The sequence below is a fragment of the Chlorocebus sabaeus genome, chromosome 9 (assembly GCF_047675955.1).
Source record: "Chlorocebus sabaeus isolate Y175 chromosome 9, mChlSab1.0.hap1, whole genome shotgun sequence".
Taxonomy (NCBI): Eukaryota; Metazoa; Chordata; class Mammalia; order Primates; family Cercopithecidae; genus Chlorocebus; species Chlorocebus sabaeus.
Genome location: NC_132912.1, coordinates 1,369,436 through 1,393,272, shown reverse-complemented (window position 1 = coordinate 1,393,272; position 23,837 = coordinate 1,369,436). Strand labels below are relative to the sequence as shown.

At 44.5% G+C, this 23,837-nt stretch overlaps 1 protein-coding gene across 1 annotated transcript in view; it reads left to right on the top strand.

The window, feature by feature from the left end:
• The window catches only part of ADARB2 (adenosine deaminase RNA specific B2 (inactive)), a 520,351-nt gene that overhangs the window by 327,192 nt on the left and 169,322 nt on the right, over positions 1–23,837 (top strand). The window contains exon 2 of the mRNA XM_008002108.3: positions 20,514–20,600. Coding sequence (XP_008000299.1) covers positions 20,514–20,600 — 87 coding nt within the window. The remainder of the gene's footprint in view (positions 1–20,513; positions 20,601–23,837) is intronic.

Sequence of the window (23,837 nt, the reverse complement as noted above, 5' to 3'; positions counted from 1 at the left end):
CTGACGGTGTCTGTGGCTGCTGGGACACACAGTGGGAGGCGTGTAATCACGGGGGTGCCCACCCAGGCCGGGGCCCTGGCAAGGGGTCCTGGGACTCTCTGATACTGCGCTTGCTCTTCCCAATTTTCCATTCACGGTCAGGGGCCCAGCATGGTTGAGATTCCGGTAGAGGAAGTGATGATTCTCCGGCCTCTCACTCCTGCCTTGAGGTCATTCCCGGCCCTCCCTAACTCAGCCCTTGCTGAGCCCTGAGCTGCAAAACAGCTGCGTCCTAGAGCGTTCGGCTGTCCCAAGGATCCAACTCCAAAACCATAAGCCCGCCCACTCAGGCAAATTAAAAACATCCACATGCCACATCCTTTTACAAACCATGTGGAATGCAGAAGAACAGCATGAGAAGGAGGCTCTCAGTGACGAGGTGGGGAGGGGAGCAGCGCCATCTTGTCCCTGGCACCAGCCCCTCAGTGCCATGGAGCATCGTCCCCACCCAGAGGAGGAGCACGGGGCTGGCACTAGCTCAGGGTGCTTTACCACCCGGTGTCTTCAGGCCTGGCCTCGGGTGGGAAAACACTCCTGAAACTAAATTAACCAGTTTTAGATCTAATTTTACCAGGCTGGAGTGGGCTGCAGATTGATTTTCAGGGCATCTAATAGAGAGCACTGCAGGCTGCCTTTCTCTCAGAAAATCCATCTCCATGTGCTGCCGTGACTTGCTTTGCTGGTCGCTGGGAGCAGTGAGAGGCCAGTGATTCGCCGCAATGTGTCTCGCTCTGTGCACTTCAGGTAGCTGTGACACGGAGTCTAGGCCCTGAGGTGTGTTTGCTAAATGGACCTTTTATGGTAAAACTGCTGCCCGGACTCAGGTTCGGGGAGGCCCAGGGCTCAGCCCTGCGGTAGAATTGGCCTGGGGGAGCCCACGCTGCTCTGCCAACTCATGCAGGAGAGACAGGTGCAGGACAGCTGCAGGTGCCTGCTCCACGAGGCAGGCAGAGCCCCGGAGCCTATCCCCTCCCTGCCCATGCTCCCGTGTCCCCCACAGCGGTGCCTCCAACCCTGCACACCACACGCCCCATTCCACCTGTGGTTCATGCTTTTCCTCTGATCTGATCCAGCTAATTCTCGCTCCTCATGTTTGTCCTCATCCCTCAAATCCAACCTCCAAAACAAGAGACAGAAATGGAAAGCGCGGTTGCACTGGCACCTCCCAAGCACAGGCCAGAGGCAGGCTGTGACATCCTAGAATGCACGGCTTCCTCGGGGCAGCCTCCCACCAGGGCCTCCTGTGTGTCCCTCATGGCACCCTCAAGGGCAGCCCCCTGCTGAGTTTTCTTCCCTTTGTTTTATTATTATTATTGTTATTATTACTCACAGTCCTAATGACATGGCACAAATAAACTTCTCTGGTCAGTGGTTCCCTGGCACACTCAATGACAAGCTGGTGCACCCTCCAAATAACATTACAAAAACCCTGAACATAGGAAAGACACATTTAGGAATCTATCTCAGGGCGTGATCATCGCATAGCAAGACGATGCCGACAGAGCATCTGTCACACTCCCCCTCTTGTATCTCAGCACTCATTAGCCACCTCCTGGGAAGCTGAGAGGCAGAGGGACCCCAGGCATCAGGTCGGGGACCCTGCTAGACCCTGCTGATTGACTGAACTTCAGTTGGAAAGGCGGGAAGTGCTGAGTAGTAATGAAAACCAGGAGAAAAAAAAGATATTATTGGCCAGATTCTTTATAAATGCCATTTGACCAGTGCTCGCCTCTCCTATAAAAGGGTCTCATCTGCAAATCTGGGGTGGTGTCATCTATCACAGGCCCAAAATGCCATCCCTCTTCATTCTTATCATCGCAAAGATTTCTGAGAGAGGACGGGATCTCGAGAGATGGTTTCTCCTTCCTTCCCCCGAACTATAAATACCTTCCTACAACCTCTTAGAAGACAGCCGGTACTTGAGCACAGCGAACTGATTGCTGTTGGCCCCAGCAGGACTTTGGTGGGAAGTCAGCATATTTCCTCTGTGTTTGGAGATGGACAAGATAACCAGTCCCTGCAGATCTTCTCAGTTCATTTTATTTCATGTTTCCTACGTTCCATGTCATTCACTTATTCATTCAGTGAACATCTGCCGTGGCCCTGCTGATACCAAAACCTGTGCCAGGCTCTGAGGAGAGATTTCCCAGGGCATGAAGTAAGTGCCCACTCTTGGAAGTTGCTGGAAGGCTCTTCGGTGGTTCTCTGGCAAACCACTCTACCCATCAAGACCCCGAAGATTCCCCCAGCGACCTCGTGCCGGCTGCGCTGCTGCTGCAGAGGGAGAAAATCTCTTCTCCCCAAAAGTGAACCTGGCCTCTCAGGTAAACTGGGGTGCACCAACCCACGCAGAGTCGAGAGGTGGGTAATTTGAGGGTCAGAGACACGAAAGTCTCTTCTCCATCTGTGCCGATACCTGAAATTCCACCGTTAAAACTTTATTTATATTGATCAGTTGTTCCCTAGCCTATTACAGATTTCTCAAAGAAAGAAATGGCAAATTGACATGCTTTTCGGTTGTCTTACCTTTGCATTAGAGCTGGGTTTTGACAGTTTTAGAAAAAACAGGTTTATCTGGAACTGGGGTTGGGGCTCCTGGAGGGAGGTCCTCACTGGAGCTCTACAGGGAGAGGGTGGGGAGGGTTTTGTGTCGGAGAGGAGGGGCCCTGAAAAACAGGAGCGAGTGGGATGACCAAGGAAGAAACTCGTCTCCCTCCCAGCCATGCACACGTGAAAGGCCAGATGTCCCGAGCAGCACTCATGGTCTTTCACCCGTGTCAGAGCCCCTGCCTGTGCTGGGCCGCCTCCCGCGCCCTGGACACAATTGCAGGAAGCAGGCAAAGCCCTGCCCCAGGAAGCCTTCATTCAGGAGGGGAGAGGTGGACAGGTAGTAGGCGTCACAGGGGCACTGGAGATGGGGATGGCAGGGAGGAAATGGAGCAGGACAGGAGCTCCGGGCTGGATTCTTAGATCCTGGGACACAGCACATGCCTGGCAAGTCTTTGTTGAACAAAAGAATGATGAAAGGAATGAATGACAGGCTTTTCCAGCCTTTGTTCAAATAGCCCAAACTCACCAGAGACGAACGTGAAGGATGTGTCGGCCGAGGCGTGGGCGCCCCCCCGTGCAGCTGCGATGGGCCACCAAGGGCATGGGGCCAGGGACGGGAAGTTCAGTTCGGCAGCACTCCCATGGCTGGAGAGAGTCGCACAAACAGAGGAGTTGGGAGGCTCAAAATAATAAAACCCATTCCATGCGCCAGCCAGAAGCTCAGTGCTGAGGAAATAATTAGATTTAGACTTGCAAGCTCAGCTATTAGCTCTTTGACCTGCTCTCTAAACAAATTACTTACGCGATCATTGCTCGCTTTCCAGTTAACTAGAATGTCTGATCTGTAGAAGAGGTGAGAAATGGCCCACATTTGGACCAGTGCTGAAGAAACATGGACTCAGAGCGGACAACGTGGCACGGTGTGGTCAGCAGAGAACAGGGCGCCCTGCTAGGAGGGTTCACGATGCCACACTTCCAGTTTCAAATAAGCTCAGCAGAAAATAAAGCGAAATGCTGATTGTGACTGGCTTCAGAAGGGCAAGCGTCAGCAAGGCCTGGGGAAGCCGGGGGCGCTGAAGGCAGCTGCTGTGAGACGCAGTGAGCCGGGCCTGGCCATCACAGGAGGGTAGCCCCCCACCCTGCTGCACTTTCTCTCCTTGTCCTTGTCTCATTGGATCCCCGCAGCACCCCAGGACACAGATGGGGAAGGTCTGTGTTGCAGGGATGAGGACACCAGCTGTAGGGAGGTCCAGCACTTGGAAGGGTCTCACAGCCCCTGCACTGGAACCTGGAGCCATGGAAGAGGCAGCCTGGGCCCACAAGGAGCAGACGCCCCGCTGGGGAGAAGAGCCTGGTGGCCCATCAAGGCCCCCTGGGCTCCCAGTGACAGCAAGTGTGAGGCTGGGGTCATCAGGGCTGGAGGAGTTAGAGGAGGGCAGTAAGGACCTTGCCATTCTCTTATCAAGGAACTGCCAGTACCTTTGTGAAGCTGAGGCCTTCAACAAGCTCCTCCCAGGACCATCGGAGAGTCCCAGGTAGGAGACAGGAGGGAGGTGGCCAAGGTTCCTGGCTCACCATGGGGCTTAAAGCCTGGCTTCTGTATTAGGCTTCGATTCAAGATGGTGTCATCAGCTGTCGGGCCGGAGCTCCGAGCAGTGAATTCAGGAAGAACATATTAGACTTGGAGAATAAAAGATCTTGGCCAGGCATGGTGGCTCACACCTGTAATCCCAACACTTTGGGAGGCCGAGGCCCCCAAAGCAATACAGCAAGCCCTCATGTCTAATGAATATAAAACAATAGCCAGTTGTGGTGGCACGCATCTGTAGTCCCAGCTACTTGGGAGGCCGAGGCAGGATCGACTGAGTCCAGGAGTTCGAGGCTACAGGGAGCTGATCGCGCCACTGCACTCCAGCCTGGGGACAGAGCAAGAAAGAAAGAGAAAGAAAGAAAAAGAAAGAAAGAAAGAAAGAAGGAAAGAAAGAAAGAAAGAAAGAAAGAAAGAAAGAAAGAAAGAAAGAAAGAAAGAAAGAAAGAGAGAGAGAGAGAGAGAGAGGGAGGGAGGGTGGGAGGGGAAGGAAGGAAGGAAGGAAGGAAGGAAGGAAGGAAGGAAGGAAGGAAGGAAGGAAGGAAGGAAGGAAGGAAGGAAGGAAGGAAGGAAGGGAGGGAAAGGAAGGAAGGAAGGAAGGAAGGAAGGAAGGAAGGAAGGAAGGAAGGAAGGAAGGAAGGAAGGAAGGAAGGAAGGGGAAGGAAGGGGAAGGAAGGAAGGAAGGAAATAAATGACCTGTGCACAGAGAGTCCTGCGTCCGGGGTGCCCCTCTTCCTTAGCAGGGAGAGGAAGCAGCTCCTCCCCTTAGATGCTCCCACGAGGACTTTGCAGAATGCAAGTCTCTTCTCAGGCCCTGGCTTCAAACCTTTGATGTTCCTGAGGTGCCAGCCAGGTTGTCAGTGACTTCAGGCAGTGCAGGGAGCCCAGTGGGGCCTGACTTGCTCCTCTCTGGCTCGTGGCCCACTTTTGACACCCCCAACACTGGCCACACAAACCTACGTGAAATTCCACGAGGTCACTCCCTCTCCCCTCTTGGGCCTTTGCACAACGTCCACTCAAGAAAAGTGACTTTGGCAACCAGTTAACAAATAGATCGGTGACCATGATAAATAGGAGATTATTGCAAAGCCCAGATGAGAGCCGAAGTGGCGGGAGCAGGCTGTGGAGCGGAGAAACAGCAGGAGGGACCCTCTACAGAAGCTGAGGCATTTAACAGGTGCAGTGAGGACAACGGGCAGGCAGAGGTGACCTGCGGGCCTTGAGGCTGGACCTTAGGTGGATGGCGTTAAACGGATCAGAGGAACAAGGACACACTGCATCTTTACAGGACATACTTGTCCAGTTTTGAGCAGATGGACTCAGAAATCCTACAGAACAATCAGATAAGCTTTCAGTAGGACATGAGGAATTTGGCCTTGGAATCAGAAGCTGACTGGGGATTAGAGTATGGTTGCCTTCAGGCCACCCACCTCCCAGGGGAGCTTCTTTCACACGTGGGATGGCTCTGTGCTTTCTCTTCTAAACCTGGGGCGCGCGAGTGGGAGGAAGTGCTATTAATTATTGCACCCTAAGGCAGAGTTCACTGAGGACACCATCCTGAAAGGACGAGGATGATGTCAGGCAATTTCTGGAGCCTCCACTCCCAGGTGGAGCATTCGTGTCTAGAACTTTGACATTTGGCTGAGCCTTGGCTAATCATTTGGAAAGCTGTGAGTTTCTCCTTGTGAAGTGTGAACACACACCTTTAGACTATTCTCCTAATTTAAATATAGTTTCTTGCAAGGAGTCACCTTTTCCCATCAATCATCTGAGGGACCATCTGTATCTGTGCCCACCGCTCACATCTGGAAGGGCACACAGAACAATCTGTTGTGTGTCCATGTCAGCGTCTCAGCTTTTTCCAAGGTTAGCTGGAGTGCGGTGCATCAGGTGTGGCCTGGGTGGTCTTTGAGACTGTGCACAGCCCCACGGTTGCTGTCAAAACCCTGCCCTGCCATGAGTCCTGGTGACGACCCAGGAATGTCCCAGTGCCCTGGCTTTGAGGAAAGCTACCTGGGGGGAGAACAAAATGCCTTAGAAATTAAACCATGAGATGAGGAAGGTGATGATGGCTAATGGGTACCGAAAAGAAAGTAACTGGGAAGAATGAAGAAGACCTAGTTTTTGGTAGCACAACAGGGTGAATAGAGCCAATAATAATGTAATTGTACATTTTAAAATAACTGAGTATAATTGGATTATTTGTAACACAAAAGCTATAGGCTTGAGGAGATGGATACCATGTTTTCCATGGTGTGACTGTCACGCATTGCAGGCCTGTATCAAAACACCTCATGTGTTCCATAAATAGATACACCTACTATCTACCCACAAATCTCAAAATTAAAAGCTACCAGAAATATTGTAACCAACAAAGAGAAAAAGAAATTAAACTATGAAAAAAGGACACATTCCACCAATAGCTCAAATTTGGCCATACTACTAATTGCTAGCCCAACGTTGAGCCCTATGAATTGGAAGTGATGCTTTTACATGCACAGCTGCTAGGAGCTCCTGTCACGGCCAGAGGCTCGCTGCCACTTGCACAGATTACTTCCTACTAATTTGGGGACTTTGAGAAGGTAATTAGGAGTTGTATGTTTGCTTTTAACACAATCACCTCTTTAAAGAAACTCTCCAAATACGGTCACGTTCTGAGGGACTGGAGGTTAGACTTCAGCAGAATTCTTGGAGGACACCGTTCAGCCCATGACAATGAACGTGTGGCTGACACCGCGGGCCACCTCCGTTTTAACTGGATGCTTTCAGGCCCAAACCCATGAATTGTGTCCATCTCTGAAATTGCCAGAAGAGATTCACCGAAAGAATCAAACCTTCTTGTGTTTCACAAAGCTCAGTGCAGACCCAGAATCTCTTTAAAAGTTGCCTGAACTCCCTGTGTTGTTCATAGGACGGGAGCTTGGAGATGGCGTTTTAAAGCCCATGTTCCTGAAAACCTGTGAGACAAATTCCTTGCCTTTCCTCTGCAGTGTTACTCCTTCTTCCTGCCTGCATGGAGGTTAATCATCCTCTTGCTTCCCAGGGCATCCCACCTGTCCACACTGATTTGCGTTTGTGTTTAGATAGAAGTGCATCCATTTGAAGACACACCTGTATTCTGTTTGAATATACAGCTATGGAGAAAGTGGGTCAAGCCTGAGGGAGGCCATCTGTCAGAGCGTGCTTTGGCAAAAGGAAAACATGAGAAGGAAGCTTGTAACAGAGGCCGAAGTATTGTAGCCTGAGGGCACCAAGTGAGTTCTGTGGACTCCAGCTGTCAGCCCCGATTCCAGTTATGTAACTATTCAGGAGAGCAGAGCTTTGCGAGATGTGGAAGGGACGTGGCCCACAAAAGGGAAAGGCAGAAGTGCAAACCTCACTTTCAATTTTTGAAATAAGGACAGACTCAAAGTGCTTACTTTATGATTTTTAATAGCCTATCCTATGAAATATTTAGTGCTTTTTCGGAGGCAGAGTATTAGATCAAATCCTGGCCAGGCACGGCGGCTCACACCTGTAATCCCAGCACTTCGGGAGGGTGAGGCAGGCAGATTGCTTGAGCTCAGGATTTTGAGACCAGCCTGGGCAACATGTCAAAACCCTGTCTCTACAAAAAAATATAAAAATTAACCAGGCATGGTGGTGGGCACCAGCTATTCAGGAGGTGGGAGGATCACTTGAGCCCAGGAGGTTGAGGCTGCAGTGAACCAGGATCACACCACAGCACTCCAGCCTGGGTGACAGAGTGAGACCCTGTCTCACAAAAAAAAAAAAAAAATCCAATTCTTAGACATCCTGGCAATTATCACTTTTAGTATCATTTTTATTGAAATTTCCAGCCAATATGTTATTTCACATGACTTTCCAGATAACTGACATATCATCATGTACCAAAAGATTTTTTTAAATTTTCATCATACTTGCTAAAAATTGTTTGATAAACTATTTGTAAAATGAAACAGGGTTTCCATCCACAAAGTGGCCTCCAAAAACATTGATCTTTTCACAGTCCCTCAAATCATCGTGGGTAAACTGAGGCCTCAGAGACCACCAAGGTATGTGTGGTTGTGGTTGGACCTGTGAGAAACAAACTCACTCATCCAAACCCAAAGAATGGACTCAGAGACCCGCAGAAGAGCGGACGTGAGACTTTTAATGATGGTCTTGCAAGATCGGGTGTCTGATGGGCAGTTACACCCAGCACAGCTTCAACAAACCATTTATCCCCTCGTGCGCAGGTCCCTCCCCCGGCCCCTCATAGGCTGAGCACTATGGGGTCACAGTCTTCCCGGACGTGGCCTATTGGTCGTTGGGCATGGGCTTTAGGTGTTTTCTTTAGGGTTGTCTTGCTGCATTTTATTGCAACCCACAATGCATTGCAATCCCAGTCAGCTCAGGGGCTCTCCAGGTATTTGACTTATGACCTAAGTAGCTGGGCAGGCTGATAAGAACAGACAAAACAAGCTATTTCACAAGCTCATAAACTTTCATCTTAGGCTAAACTTCTTTGGTTCGGGTGAGGACAACTAAAGGGGCAGAGGGGTGGGCCAACAAGTAGGTGTCGGCTATCCAAGCAGGGGCCTAGTATATCCTGTTTTTTCTGTAGTTTGCTGACCTAAGCCGATTTAAGGCACATTGTCTTGGAAATGGACCACTGTATATGTTATTTCCTTCAGGCCTGAGGCTCACAGTTCTGATTTCAGCTTGCAGCTTTCTGGAGCTCTTGTTTTCCCCCTCACTGGTTACTCCCCCTTCATTTTATGTAGATGCAGATCCTCAGTGCAAATCCAAAGCTGGCTCCAAAGGACTTTGTCTTTGAGACTATAATTTTTCTTATTGCAATGTCTAAGGCTTTTTGATATATTTGAGCTTTCACATCTATAAAATAGGGGGAATAAAAAAGAAAATAGAAACCTTAAGTCCTGATAAGCAGAGGCATAAGCAGATATGCTTTCCTAGCAGGGATCTTCATTTAATATCTACCATCCTCAATTTTCTTCTTTGTAGATTCAACAATTCCTTGAGGCTTGCTTTACATCATTTATTTTCTTGTCCAGTCATGATTTTTGTTTTTTTTTATTTTTTTAATAATGGGAGTGTAATTTACATACAGCAAAATGTACAAACCGTACACATTCCAGTCCAACGACAAATGCACACATGTAGCACATGCCCCATCTAAATACAGCATCTTTTCGTTTCACCAGCAGAAGCCCACTTCCACCTCTTCCCCGCAATCCACACACCCCCCTCAGAGATGCCCGTGCTCTGCTTTCTCCATGGAGGGCTGAAAGCCTCCTGGAACTTTATGTAAATGGAACCACACTGCATATTCCTTTTTGTGCCCAGATTTTTTTGCTCAGCATAGTGTTTTTGAAATCCATCTACATCATCATGTAAAATTGTAATAGTTCACTCATTTTGTTTTGTTTTACTGAAGAGCAATTCATTGCATAAATGCACCACAATTAGTGTATCCACTCTTCTGTTGATGGGTATTTGGGATCTCTCTTGTTTTAAGCTGTGATGAATAGTTTGGATCAATATCCCCGTGTGACTCTTTTTGTGAACATATACATTTCATTTATCTTGGGTAAATATCTAGAAGTGGAGGTGGTAATTCGTAGGAAAGGTGTATATTTAACAACCAAGACATTTTCCAAAATTTCTTGAAGTTATTATACCAAGGTCTGAGCTCTGATTTTCCACATGGTTACTGACATGTAGACATGTAGCACTGTCAGCCTTTTATTCTTTTTTTTTTTTTTTTTTTTTTTGTGTCAGAGTCTCACTCTGTCTGTCCCCCAGGCTGGAGTGCAGTGACACGATCTCAGCTCATTGCAACCTCTGCCTCCCCGGTTCAAGCGATTCGTGAGCCTTAGCCTCCCAAGTAGCTGGGATTGTAGGCACCCACCACCACACCCAGCTAATTTTTGTATTTTTTGTAGAGATGGAGTTTCACCATGTGGCCCAGGCTGGTCTTTTGGAAGTGCTTATTGGCTATTTGTATATCTTTGTAGTGTCTTCCACTGTGAAGTTTCTGTTCGAGTATGTTGCCTACTTTTTATAAGTGGAGATTTGATATCCTTTATTATTAAGTTGCAAGAGTTTTTGTATTCTGGATACAAAACAGTCACCTTGATTGTAAATATATCATCCCAATCTATCCATTCCTTTTAGCTTAATCAACAGTGTATTTCAACAAGCCGAATTTTTCCAATTTGATGAAAACTAATTTGTCATTTTTTTCTTTTGTAGTTAGTGCTTTCTATCTCCTAGCTAAGAAATCCTTGCCTACATGAAAACCATGAAACTAATCTCCTCAATTTTCTTCTTAAAAATTTATAGTTTTAGCTTTTTCTTTTAGGTCTATGATCCATCTTGTGATCATTTTCACATAGGATGTGAGGTGGGGCTCAGAATCATTTTTTTAATATGTTGTCTAGTTTTCTTAGTACTATTTGTTAAAAAGATTTTCTTTCCTTCATCGACTTGCTTTGGTACCTTTGTTGAAAATCAATTGATCATACAGACTTGAGACTTGATTCTATTCCTAGTTCCACTGGTACTTATCTAGCCTTACGCCATTACTACATTGTATTTGTTCTGCATTATCAATATTGTTTAGACTATTCTGGGTCTTTTGCATCTCCATATAAACTTCAAAATTATCTTTCAATTTCAACAAGGGTACTGACTGAGATTGAATCATATCTATAGATAAATTAGGGGACCGTTGATATTGTAACAATATTGAATCTTAGATTCTGTGAAAATGGCATTTATTTCTATTTATTTAGGTCTTTTTAAACTTATTTTAGCAATAGTTTGTAAATATGAGTGTAGGTTTGGCATGTCTTTTTTTTCCTTCAAATATGCCTAAGTATTTTATAACTTTTTGTCCTAAGAGTATTGCTTTTTAATTTAATTTTCCACTTTTTCAACTGATACATAGAAACACACAGACTTTTGTATACGTGAATTCACTTACTAGTTCTGGTAGTTGTTTTCATCTTTCCCTAGGAATTTCTACAAACATGATCATGCCATGAAGATAAAGTCAGTTCTACTTCCTTTCCAATCTCTTTGACTTTTATTTTCTTGCCTTATGACACTAACTAGGACCTCCTGTGCAATGTTGAATAGAAGTGGTGAAGGCAGACGTCCCTGCCTTGTTCCCAGTCCCACGAGGAAATCATTCACTCTTTCATCATTAAATATAATACTAGCTATAACTTTTGTATATGTCCTGTATCAATTTAAGGAAATTTTCCTCTAGTCCTTTGTGTGTTCAGAATTTTCATGAAGAATGGGATTTTGTGTCTGTAGATAAATTAGGGGACAATTGTTATTACAACAATACTAAATCTTGAATTCTGTGAAAATGGTATATCCTTCTATTTATTTATCTTTAACTTATTTTAGCAATAGTTTGTAAATACAAGTGTGGAGGTTTGGCATGTGTTTTTCAAATGTTTTTTCTGCATCTATTGAGATGCTATGATTTTTTTCCCCCTTTATTATGTTAAGGATGTGAATTACATTGATTGATTTTCAAACTGTAAACCAATCTTGCATTTCGGGATGAACCACGTTGGTTCATGATACATTAACCTTTTTATATAGGGATGAACTTGATTTGCTAATATTTTGTTAGAAACTCATCTGCTCATGAGGACCATGGGTCTGTAGGGTTTTTTCCCTAATAACGTCATTGATTGGTTTTGGCTTTAGATTAACATCGACCTCATCAAATAATTTTGATAGTCACCCCCCCTTCCATTTTTCTAGAAAATTTTGCACAGAATTGGTATAATTTCTTCTTTAAATACTTCTTGCAATTCACCAGAGGGAGCTGTCTGAGACTAGTTTACATGTGAGGTGGTTTTTACTATGAATTAAATTTACTTAATATACATTGCACTCTTCTGGTTTTCTACTTCTCCATCAGTGAACTTTGACAGTGTGTGCCTTTCAAAGAGTGTTCCCATTGCAACTATGTTTTTCACTAACTAGCATACAATAGTTTACATTATTCCCATATTCTTATTTAATGACTGCAGGAACTGTAATAAGATCCCCTTATTTATTTCTAATTAGATAACATGGAAGTTTTTTCTCCTTTTTCATGATTAATCTAACTCGAGATTTATCAAACCTATTCAAAGAGTCAATTTTTTTGTTTCATTAGGGTTTTTTCCCCTATTGTTTTCCACTTCCTATTTTGACTTCTACTATTAATTTTAGTATTTTCTTCCTCTAACAAGTTTGGGTTTGATGCACTCTCTTTTTTTTTCCTTTTTAGCTTCTGACAGTAGAAGCTTAGATAATGTTGGACATTTCTTCTCTTCTAATATGAACATAAATTTAGAGCTAAAATGTGTCTCAGCATTGCTTTAACTCTGTTTCACAAATTGAGGTATGTTATACTTTCATTATCACTGAGAATAAAGAGGCTTTAATTTTCCTGTGATTTCTCTTTTAACTTTTCGGTCACTTACAACGGCGATACTTAATTTTTGAGTATATAGAGATTTTCCATATATGTTTTTGTTATGTATATTTAACATGATTATATTGTGGCCAGAAAATACACTTTTATGATTTCAAACCTATAAAATTTATTGAGACCTTTTTTATTTTGTAGTGTATAGTCCATCTCAACAAATACTCTATACAGTCCTCTATAAATGTAATTTAGGTCAAGTTAGCTGTTAGCATTCTTCTAATTTTTTGTTCGATACAGTCTTTTCCTCACTACTTATTCTATCAGTAACTAGGTGAGGAATGTTAAAATCTCAAACTATCTTTATGTATGTTCCTACCCTCCTTCATTTTTTAGTTTTTTATTCATGTTGTTTAAAACTCTGTTGAGTGCATAAACACCAACGATTATTATATTATCTTGATGACTTGATCATTATGATATGTCTTTCTTAATCCCTGGCAATATTTCATATTTTGAGAACTACTGTGTCTATTGTTAACATAACCATTCCATCTTTCTTAAAATAAGCATTTACATGATGTATCTCTTTCAATTATTTGACTTTTAACCTATCTACGTTTTTATATTTGAAGTACATTTTTGTAGCAATCAAAAATATGTTTTGTTTTTTAAATATAGTTTGAATATCTCTGCATTTTAATTGGAGTACTTAGTCCATTTACATTTAAAGTAATCACTGACATATTTGGATTTAAGTGTACCACATTGCTAATTTTTTTTCTGTTTATTCCGTTTATTTGTTTCTCCTTCTTTGCCTTTTTCAACAAATCGATCATTTTTAGTATTTTATTTTATCTTCTCTGTTGACTTTTTAGCTATACCTCTTTGTATTATTTTTGATGACTGATCTAGAGATTAAAGCATGCATGTTTAACTTACCATAGCCAACTACCTCATGATCAAAGGAAGAAACTTACAACAGAATAATTATATTTACCCCATCCCAAGATGTGTGCTCCTCTTTTTATATATTTTCTAAATATATGATAAACATTACAGTACACTGTCATTATCTTGTATTTAAAGAGTTAATAGTCTTTTAGCAGAATTGAAATTTGTATTCTGTCATTCTTGTTTCAGTTGCTCTGTATGTGAGAGGTCTTGTTTCTCTGGCTACTTTGAAAATACTTTCCCTGTCTTTCGTTTTCAGGAGTTTGGCTGTGCTGATTTGTACAGTCTTCTTCAGGTTTATTCTGTGTAAGTTTGATTGAGATACTTGGGTCTGTGATTTGACGTGTCTTAAAAAATTGAAAACTTTAAAACTATTATTTAAAGTACATTTTCTACCTTAACAGTTTTTCTGTTTTTTCCTCGAATTCCAATTATACATAAGTTAGACTGCTTTGTATTGTCCAACAGATCATTGAGTCTCTGTCACCTTTTTCACCTTTTCTATTTCTCCCTGTGCTTAGTTTTGATTGTTTCTGTTGATCTGCCTTCAAATTTACTGATATGTTTTGTGAAATGACATATCTAATGTGAAACCCATCCAGTAAATTTTTTCATTTCAAATGTTATGTTTTTGAGCTTGAGAATTTTTATTTTATTTATACAGTTTCCATTTCTCTACCAAGATTCCCCATCTATTTACTTATTATGTCCCCTTTATTTTTAAATTCTTAAAAATATTTCTAACATCTATTTAACATCCTTATCTGCTAATTTCAGCAGATAAGATCATTAGATCTTTTTACTTTGACTATATTTTTTTCTGAGGATAGGTCATATTCTCCTGTTGCTTCTCACATCTAGCAATGTCATTACTATTACTATATCATTATTTGCTGGGCTTTGTGGATACTATGTTGTTGAGAATATGGATTTTGTGGTGTTCTTAAGTTTTCTTCTAGCAGGTAGCTTATTACTGACCAAGGGTAGTTTATTACCGACCAATTTCTAGTTGAAATGATCAACTAGATCATTTCAAAGCTTGTTTTAAGTCTTTGTTAGCACATGTTCATGGCAGTTCTTAATCTAGGACTAGAGTATTCCTAGTCCTTAAACATCACCTTTTTACCATCCCAGCTGAATCCTAGCTCTTCAGTGATCTGTAATTCTGCCTGATCAGAATCCCAGACTTTCAGCATTGTGCCATCACTTGAATTTTCATTTAGCTCACAGGTCCCCAGTCACTGCTCTCAGTGAGATCTGAGTCTCCCCTTCTCATGTGGGGCTGAGTCTCAACCAAATCCAGTGGCCCCACCAGATCTCTGAAGCAGCTTTCTTCTGCCCTCAAATTCTACTTGCCTCAGCAGCACAAGCTTTGGTTTTCACCTTCTCAACTTACAGTGATGCTTGTTCTTCTTCAGGTCCACGTTTCTACTGCTGAAAAGAGCTTCCGGGTGGGAGGCTTGTGGAGCTGTGGGGTGCACTCACATGCTTTCCTTTTCTCAGCAACAGTGGTCACGACTGCCTGGCATCCAAACTCTGAAACCGGTTGTTTCATAGACTTTGTCCAGTTTTGCTGTTGTTTACAATGAGACTGCTGGTGAGCTGCAGCTCCGTCATCCTGGCCAGGGCTTGTGCATTCATGGCCAGTGAGCCTTCCTTCCTGCTCTTTCTAGGACTGTGATGTGGGCTCAAGATCACTTCACACACTCATGTCTTCTCCAGGCTCACTTTGGTGGAGACTATAATGCACTTACCATGTTCCTTCTTGGTTTCAATAGATCAGAAAGAATTTGGTAAGACAGAACTGAAATCTCATTGTGCCCCACTCAGCTAATGTTGTTGAGTCATGGTCCTTGGACCAGGAAAGGTAGAGAACTGGCTCTCCCTCTTCACGATGAGGGAAGGTTCCTCTGCACTGTCTGATCCTGGGGCTTTCAGCCAACCCCGATAACTTGTTTATGAATACATTGTATGTGATTACTTCTGCAGAGAGGAGAGTACATTTGATTTTTCTACAAAATATTAAACAGACCCTAAATTTAAATGCTTTTCATATTTGAATTAAAAACTATTTATTGCACTATTCTTCCTTTTGTGGCCCTAGAAACAAAGATGCTATTCTGATTTTAAAGCTATGACAAATGAAACATAGAAGGTTAAATAAAATTTAACAAAGTCAAGGCAAGGAAGAAAAATTCAGAACATTCAGCCGCCACTACAAGGATAAACTTTACTCAGGCAGGAAAAGATAGGAAGATGAAGATCTCCTTAAGTAGCCTTTGCTCAGTGCGGAAGGCAACTGCAGGCTGGAAGCCTGGAATGTGCTGAGGACCTTATAGATAGTCCTGGGCACAGCCACTAACTTCTCAACGTCTCAGATTCTTTACCTGGAATAAATACGTCAAGAAAGCTAAGACGTGCCCCAGTGATTATGCAGTGTGACTAATGACGAAGTAACCAGGTATCCTCAATATGTGCAGTTATTTTGATTTTGCAAAGTACACTAACACCTAATACTTCAACCACATGTTCTTAAAACCTGATAATTCATATCAAGCATTCTGGGAAAGGCCATGAATTCAGGGGACTCGTGATATTGAATGAAAAACTGCTGGCATAGCCACAAGTGCCTTTCAGGGAAAATAAGCCATCGCTTTTTTTTTTTTTAATCTCACTCAAGGATAATCCTCACCCCAAGATGTTAACACGAAACAATAAGTAGACTATTAACTCAGGGCATTTTATTTCTAAACAAGATGATTAGGACATCTGAAAATACCTAAAAATTATTCCAGTGAGTGTCTCTTTCCCTCAGCCCTGACAGCGTAGTAGTTCTCCCAAACTGTTATAATGTGAAAAACCGGCGATAACCACAGAGCCTCAGTGTTGCCGAGGCCAACTGCAATTCACAGCTGCACGTGGTTCCAGGCAAGGGCTTCTGTGCCCTCCAGATGCTCACCCAGATGCCCCCTAAAATACATAAAACTGCTTCAAATAAATGCTGTTTATTCCACAGTGAGTAACAAGATTTATAAAGCAAGTGTCCTGGAACTTTCAAGCCATGCATTAAAAACAACCATCGACCTTTCCTAAAAATGACTCTTGACTCTTAGACCAGGGCTGGCCCCGGCTCACTGCATCCTCCGGGTCAGCTTCTAGCTGGTCCATACTCGATAATGGGAGCCCAAGCTCAAGAACCCAGGATGTGAGCAGCTGAGGCGTGGAGACTGCCCAGCCGACCCCTGACGTTTTGAGAGGAGCACCCAGCCAGCCCAGCCCGCTCTTCCAGGCGTTACCCAGAGGGTGGGGCGGCAGCGGCAGCGTGGGGCGCCCTGCGATGCAGCTTCTCCGGCACACCCAAAAGGTCCAGAATGGAGGCAAAAAAAATAAAAAGTATGGCTTCCTTTTTTCATCAGAAGCTTGAAAAACCAGATTTTCAAAAGATGACAATGAAAAACATGCAAAAAAATCGAATTATCTGAATATCAGAGTTCCACTCATCTTGAACTAAGAGAATATAGATCAGATCCCAAACAGACAATCGGTTCCGAGGAAACCACAAAGAGAGGCCCTGAAGCCAAAGAACTTCTGTCGTACTTTTTCTGTATTAAAAATGTAATTCTTCCTGTCCTTTTCCAAGAACACTCTAAAGACGCGGTCTGCCCTTTCTTAGAAATAATCGCTTCTCTCCCAGAGCTCACGTGCCTTCACGGTGATTACAGAGCATAGCTGGAATTTCAGGTGTACTTGTTAGCAATAGATAAGTGTCTGCAATACTGCTGGCTTTCTGTTTCCTTTGCTTTAGTTTGGTTGCTCAAGCTGTCCCATGAAATCTAAAGTCCGCTGCCCTAGCGGAAAGAAAAGTTGGTTAGGCACAACTGGGAGTGTCAGAGAAAATACAGGACGCCCAGTTACATTTGATTTTGTTTTGCCATTGATTTTTATGTATTTATTTTAATTTTAAAATGTTTAATTGACAAAAGTCGAATATATTCAAGGTGTACAATGTGATGATTTGATATATACATTGTGTAATGATGATCACCACAAATTAATTAACACATCTGTCACCAGCCATTGTTACCATTGTGGGGGATGAGGATGCTTAAAATCTGCTCTCTTATCCCATGTCAAGTGGGCAATACGTGTTATTAGCCAGAGTCCCCATGCGGCACATTAAGACTCCAAAACTCATTCATCCTAGGAATTTTGTACCTTAGACCAACATCTCCTCACTCTCTCCCCTCTCCCCTCACCCCATGGACCCTGGCAGCCACCATGCTATACTCTGCTTCTATGAATTCAACTTTTTTTAGATTCCACGTATGAGAGAGATCATGCACTAGGATTTGTCTTTCTATGCCTGGCTTATTTCCCTTAGGATGGGGTCCTCCAGTTTCATGCACGCTCGTTGCAAATGGCAGGATTTCCCTTTTTTTAAGGCTGCCTAATCTTCTGTTGCTTGGCTGTACCGTGTTTCACTCATCCACTCATCCACTGAAGGACACTTGAGCTGCTTCCACCTCTAGGCTCTGGTGCACGATGCTGCGGTGGATATGTGGGTGCAGTTATCTCTCTGAGTTTCAATTATTTGGGCATTGACCTGCCGGTTACCCCATTTCACATCCCCAGAGGGCTCTCATTTCTCCATGTCCTCACCAACACATTATTTTCTGGCTTTGCTTTGTTTTTCTAATAGCCATCCTAATGGGTGTGAGATGATATTTCATTGTGGTTTGGATTTGCATTTCCCTAATGATTAGTGATGTTGATTACATGTCCATGTGCTTATTGACATTAGTACATCTTCCTTGGAGAAATGTCTATTGAAGTCCTTTGCCTTCCACTGAATTTCAGATAAACCATGAATAAGGTTTTTAAGTATATACGTGTGTGTGTATATACATATATATATATGTACACAGATATATATTTATGTGTGTGTCCCACACAATGTTAGAAATGCCTATATACCAAAAAATTATCTGTTTATGTAAAACTCAATTTTAACTGGATATCCTGAATTTTTATTTGATAAATCTAGCAACATCAGAAAGTAAAAACTTTGATAGATCTAAAACAATCCTTAAATATCTTACGATTTTGCTAAAGTAAAGTCTGGAATAGTTTAGTGCGTTTGTGTGAGTGTTTGGCTGGTAGCCTTACTTTATTAAAAATGTAATTTCATCTTGAGATCCTCCAGACTAAATCATTTGAGCTTCACACTCTTAGTGTAACATTATTGGACTCCCTTAATGAAATTATAACTCAAGCAAGATATTTCATTCTCTTGTAGTAAATTAGTTTGGGCTGCAAGGGTTTAGAAGAGCAAACCCTTCCCTGGTTTATTCTTGTTTGGTAGAACAAAGAAGGCACAGGCATTTTATATCTGAGTTATTTATTGTTCTCTCTGTTGCCCGTCCCTACTGGAAACAACAGCTGTTAACGGGCTCCCGAATGAATTTCAGTGTGAACTCTTCTGGCCTCTGAAAACCTTGGCTAAGGAGAAAACAGGCTCAGCCTCAAAAGAAAAAGAGCCAGTTTCAGGCTGGGTCTGGATGCCTGAAGGCCAAGGGCAGATGAAACCAGCAGCTCATGTTTTCTTGAGAAATTACACTTCAGGGAGATATACAGTGCCATGGTGGGGCACCTGTGGACAGCTGTCCTCATTACAGGGTGATGTAAACTCAGTGACCTCCTGGGAAATCCTGCCCGTGGGTGTCCACAGCTTCCGAAGGAGAGGGAAGGATCCCGCGTAGCGAAGTAGCCGATCCCGCAGCCAGTGCCCTGGAACTTGGACAGCAGGGACGCTAGGACACGCTTCTGTCGCACTCTGCACCGTGTTGCATGAGCAACGCTAACATTTCCACCTGGGGCCTCTTAATCAATGAGGTCCAGGTTCATAATGGCACACGCGAACCGTGTAGACTGGAGGACGTCTGGGAGCCAGGGGCTCCCTGTGCTGTGTCTCTGTTGGTGTCTCCTCTGCAGTGCAGTGAGTTCTACGTGTGGACCAATACTCCCCAGTGCGGTGGTTTAACTTAGGTGGTGGAAATCTCCAAAATAAGGAGCTTTTCTTTCGGATCCCTTTATTAGTCATTTTTATTTCTCTCAATCATACCTCGAACCCACCATTCCTTAATCTCGTTATTGATGAAATAAATTGCTGAGACCATGGGAGTAAAACAGCATACTTTATTGGTGAGGAGTGTCATTTCCTGATTGGATCTGTTTCCACAATCGTGCTGCACTCAGAGTAGTGGGGACCCAGGAGGCAAGACCTGCTTGGCCTTTGCTCACCCAGCCACAGGCTTTAGGCAGAGGCAGTCCCTGGAATTCCAGCCACCGTATTGAGGACGCTTGGCCATTTCTGGGAGGACTGCGTGCTCTGCCCACACCACTAGCTCCCTCCTCCCCTCCTCTACTTCTGCCAAACGCCTGCTAAGTGACAGGTCCTTTATTTTTAATGCATGTCAAGCCCAGAAAGCAAATTCTGCACTAATAGGGAAAGATAGTCTTGGCTTTATTTGCACCATTCTCTTTTAATTGTGAGATCGTTTTACTTGTTTTAGCCCATCTCTGTGAAATGATCTCGACGGAAGGCTCTGCCCTACCCGGGATCTTGTAAAGAGATGCAAGGTTGCTACCCTGGAGACAGCTGCTTAAAGTTTTAAGGGACATGGGCAAGGTGAAGGGAAATGCTAAAATAAGAGAAGGAGAAAGAAGGAAATCGTATAATTTTAAATTGAGTGGAGAAAAGAATTTGATAAAATGCTGTCAGATATTCAATAAAAGACTGAACCAAAATGAAATGGCTGAAACCAAAGTGACCTTTCCACGTCCCTTGTCCAACCTTCAGTAATAAGAACTTCTAAAAGCATTGCGTTTTTCTGAAACTCCATGTCAAAAGTGCATTTCCTGTTCTTTTCTTTCCAGATAAAGTAAGCATATTGTCAACCTTCCTCGCTCCCTTCAAGCACCTGAGTCCTGGCACCACAAACACGGAGGATGAAGACACCCTAAGTAAGCAGCTTCCTTTCCCCAAAGTGCACAAAGGCCCCGTGTGTGTGCAGGGGTCCCCTGCTGTCCCCAAACCCTGAGATACCTGGAGTCATCTGGGAGGGTCTGTTTGTCTGCTCTCAGTCCCCTACAGAATCCCCATCTTCCCTGCAGTCCCACCTGCACCTGTAATCCTATCCTCACTTGGAATCCTTTTCATCTGAGGGTCTCACCAGAATCCTATCTCCACCTACAATCCTGTCTTCATCTGAGGTCCTATCCTTACCTGGAGTCCTACTGTAACCTGCAGTCCCACCCTCACCTGCAGTCTCATCTTCACCTGTGGCCCCATCCACACTTTCAGTGTCATCCTCACCTGAAATCCTATCCTATCCTCACCTGTGCTCCCACCCTCACCTGGAAACTTAGTCTCACCTGCAGTCCCATCCTCACCTGCAGTCTCATCCTCACCTGTGGTCCCATCCTCACTTTCAGTGTCATCATCACCTGGATCCTATCCTCACCTGTGGTCCCATCCTCACTTTCAGTGTCATCATCACCTGGATCCTATCCTCACCTGTGGTCCCATCCTCACTTTCAGTGTCATCATCACCTGGATCCTATCCTCACCTGTGGTCCCATCCTCACTTTCAGTGTCATTGTCACCTGGATCCTATCCTCACCTGTGGTCCCACCCTCACCTGGAATCTTACCCGCACCTGCAGTCTCATCCTCACCTGTGGCATTTCCTGGTTGGATCTGTTTCCAACCTGGTTGGTCCCATTCTCATCTTCAGTTCCATCCTTAATTGGAATCTTAGGCTTCCCTGGAGTCTCATCCTCACCAGGAATCCTTCCTTACCAAAAGGGCAGGAAAGTGTCAGTAATGTCTGTGGGACTGATAACCCCAGGGATTCCAAGAAATTAACCAGTTTTCTTGGACTATTCTCTCCTCTCCTTCCTTTGTTTTTTCATCAAACCAGAAAGAGCAATGGTCATGGTGTCTTAGAGCATGGTTTGTACAAGTATTTAACAAGGAAAGGGCTGGATAGGAGCCCCTCCTGTGCAAACATTTCTGGCACATGAAATTGGAAAGGGGCCAAGCAGAGTCTTCAGGATGGCACCAGGCTGGTTTAGGAAAGGGACCTGAGCAGTGTCTCGGGAGCTGACTGTGGGGGTGAGGATCCAGGAGTGTGTGGCTGCAGGAGCTGGCCTCTATGTTCACAGCAAATTGTCAGGCATTTAACAAAGAGGACAAGACATTCCACACCATGTGAACAGCTCCTCAAATTTTAACACCACCTGGCAGATGGCTCCTTTTTCAACCAGGAAGAGGTCAGCACACTCCTGTTGTCATGGGACAGGGAGGAGGTGAGGTGACCTTGGGATTGCTGGTCAGACCAACAAGAGGCAGTGGGAAGGGTCTGCAAGGGACTCCGTGCACTTTGCCATCAGCCTGGGAAACACAGCCCTTCCCAGACAGCATAATAATTAACCGTACTGGAAATGGAGGTTTTTCAGCAAAAGCAGCATCACAGTCTTTTAGTGTCAGGACCAGAGCGAAGGTCAATGCCCTCTCTTGGACCCCTTCTCTTCTAGACATGGAAGGAGCAAGTTAGGAGGAGGGTGTGCTGGCACTAGGGAGGGCTCGACCCAGACTCCATGCTCCCTCCCCGGCACAGCTTGAGACTCAAGCCAAGTTTTGACGCAGGTTGCTTGTGTTCTCTGGTGACCCAAACTGGAAAATTTCCAGATGAGTCCATTTATTGATCACTACTTCTGAAATCTGGGATAGAGAAAGTAAAAAGCACACACCAGGCATGTGCATGTGTGCATACACACCCCTCCCAGGGGTGCACACAAACACACACACTCCAAGAGCACACAAGCACACAGCCCCCAGGAGCACACACCCCCCACCCAAGCTGAGCCTGACATGTGGACCTGGAAACACCTGGGAAGGGGAAGTTCACTGTTTCCTCCTCCTCCACACCTGGAGCTGCTGGGATCCTGGCTGGAGCTGGCCTCCCTCAGGAGAAAAAGAAATGAAGCTTCAGCAAGGGCCAGAGGACTGCGGTGCGGAGCGAATGGTTTCTACCTTACAGAGGTGCAGCAACCGCCTTTCTGTAGCAACCAGAGGCCAAGATCTGGATAAACCGCCTGGCTGCATGGGAAAATCACTCCTCTGCCCCTGAGATTTCTGAGAGAGGGACGTCCCCACCCCACGTAGGAGCTTCTCCTTCCCCCTGCCTCCCTGTAAGAACTCCCACAGCGGGCAATGAGAAGAGGAGACGGCCTGCTGAGGCCAAGACTTTCTGGACTTTCCGGAAGCCTTTCATGCTCTGTCCTGGCAGCCAAGCTGCCTTGGGCTATAAACATTACCTCTCCGAGCCTCCACGCTAATGGGTAGAAACTTAGAGGTAACAATAACTTTAAATGATTTATGGTAGTTAAAATGCTCTTGAAATGCTTGAGAAGTCTCATTTTCAATCAATCAACTAGTTGCTCCCCTTTGTGTAGATGCTGTTTATTTACTTTCTTTTCATGGATTGTTCAAAGACAAACCTGCAAATGAATCAGCCCTCCCTTCATAGCTCCCTGCGGCACCGCCAGCTTGGCCTTATCCATTTGTAATCCAGATGCACGGGAAGGTAGAAAAAGATGTGTGTGTGTGTGTGTGTGTGTGTTCATGCATGTGGCATGTGTGGTGTGTGGGGAAGTGCACGTGTGTGTGGGGTGAGTTCACGTGCATATGTGTCATGTGCGTATGTGTGCATGTGTGTGCACAGGTGTGTGTGTACGCATGTGTGTGGTGTGTGAGTCTGTGCACGTGTGTGCATGTGTGTTGTGTGTGTGTGCATGGGCATGTGGGCCGAGTGTCGTATGTGCACATGTGTGTGATGTGAGTCTGTGCATGTGTGTGCATGTGTGTGGTGTGTGCACATGTGTATGCATGTGTGTGGTGTGTGAGTCTGTGTACATGTGTGTGTGTGGTGTGTGTACGTGCGTGCATGTGTGTGGCATGTGAGTCTGTGCAGGTGTGTGCATGTGTGTGGTGTGTGTGTCTGTGTACGTGTGTGCATGTGTGTGGTGTGTGCACGTGTGTGTGCATGTGTGTGGCATGTATGTGCATGTGTGTGGTGTGTGTACATGTGTGCATGTGTGTGGTGTGTGAATCTGTGTACGTGTGTGCATGTGTGTGGTGTGTGAATCTGTGTACGTGTGTGCATGTGTGTGGTGTGTGTGTCTGTGTACGTGTGTG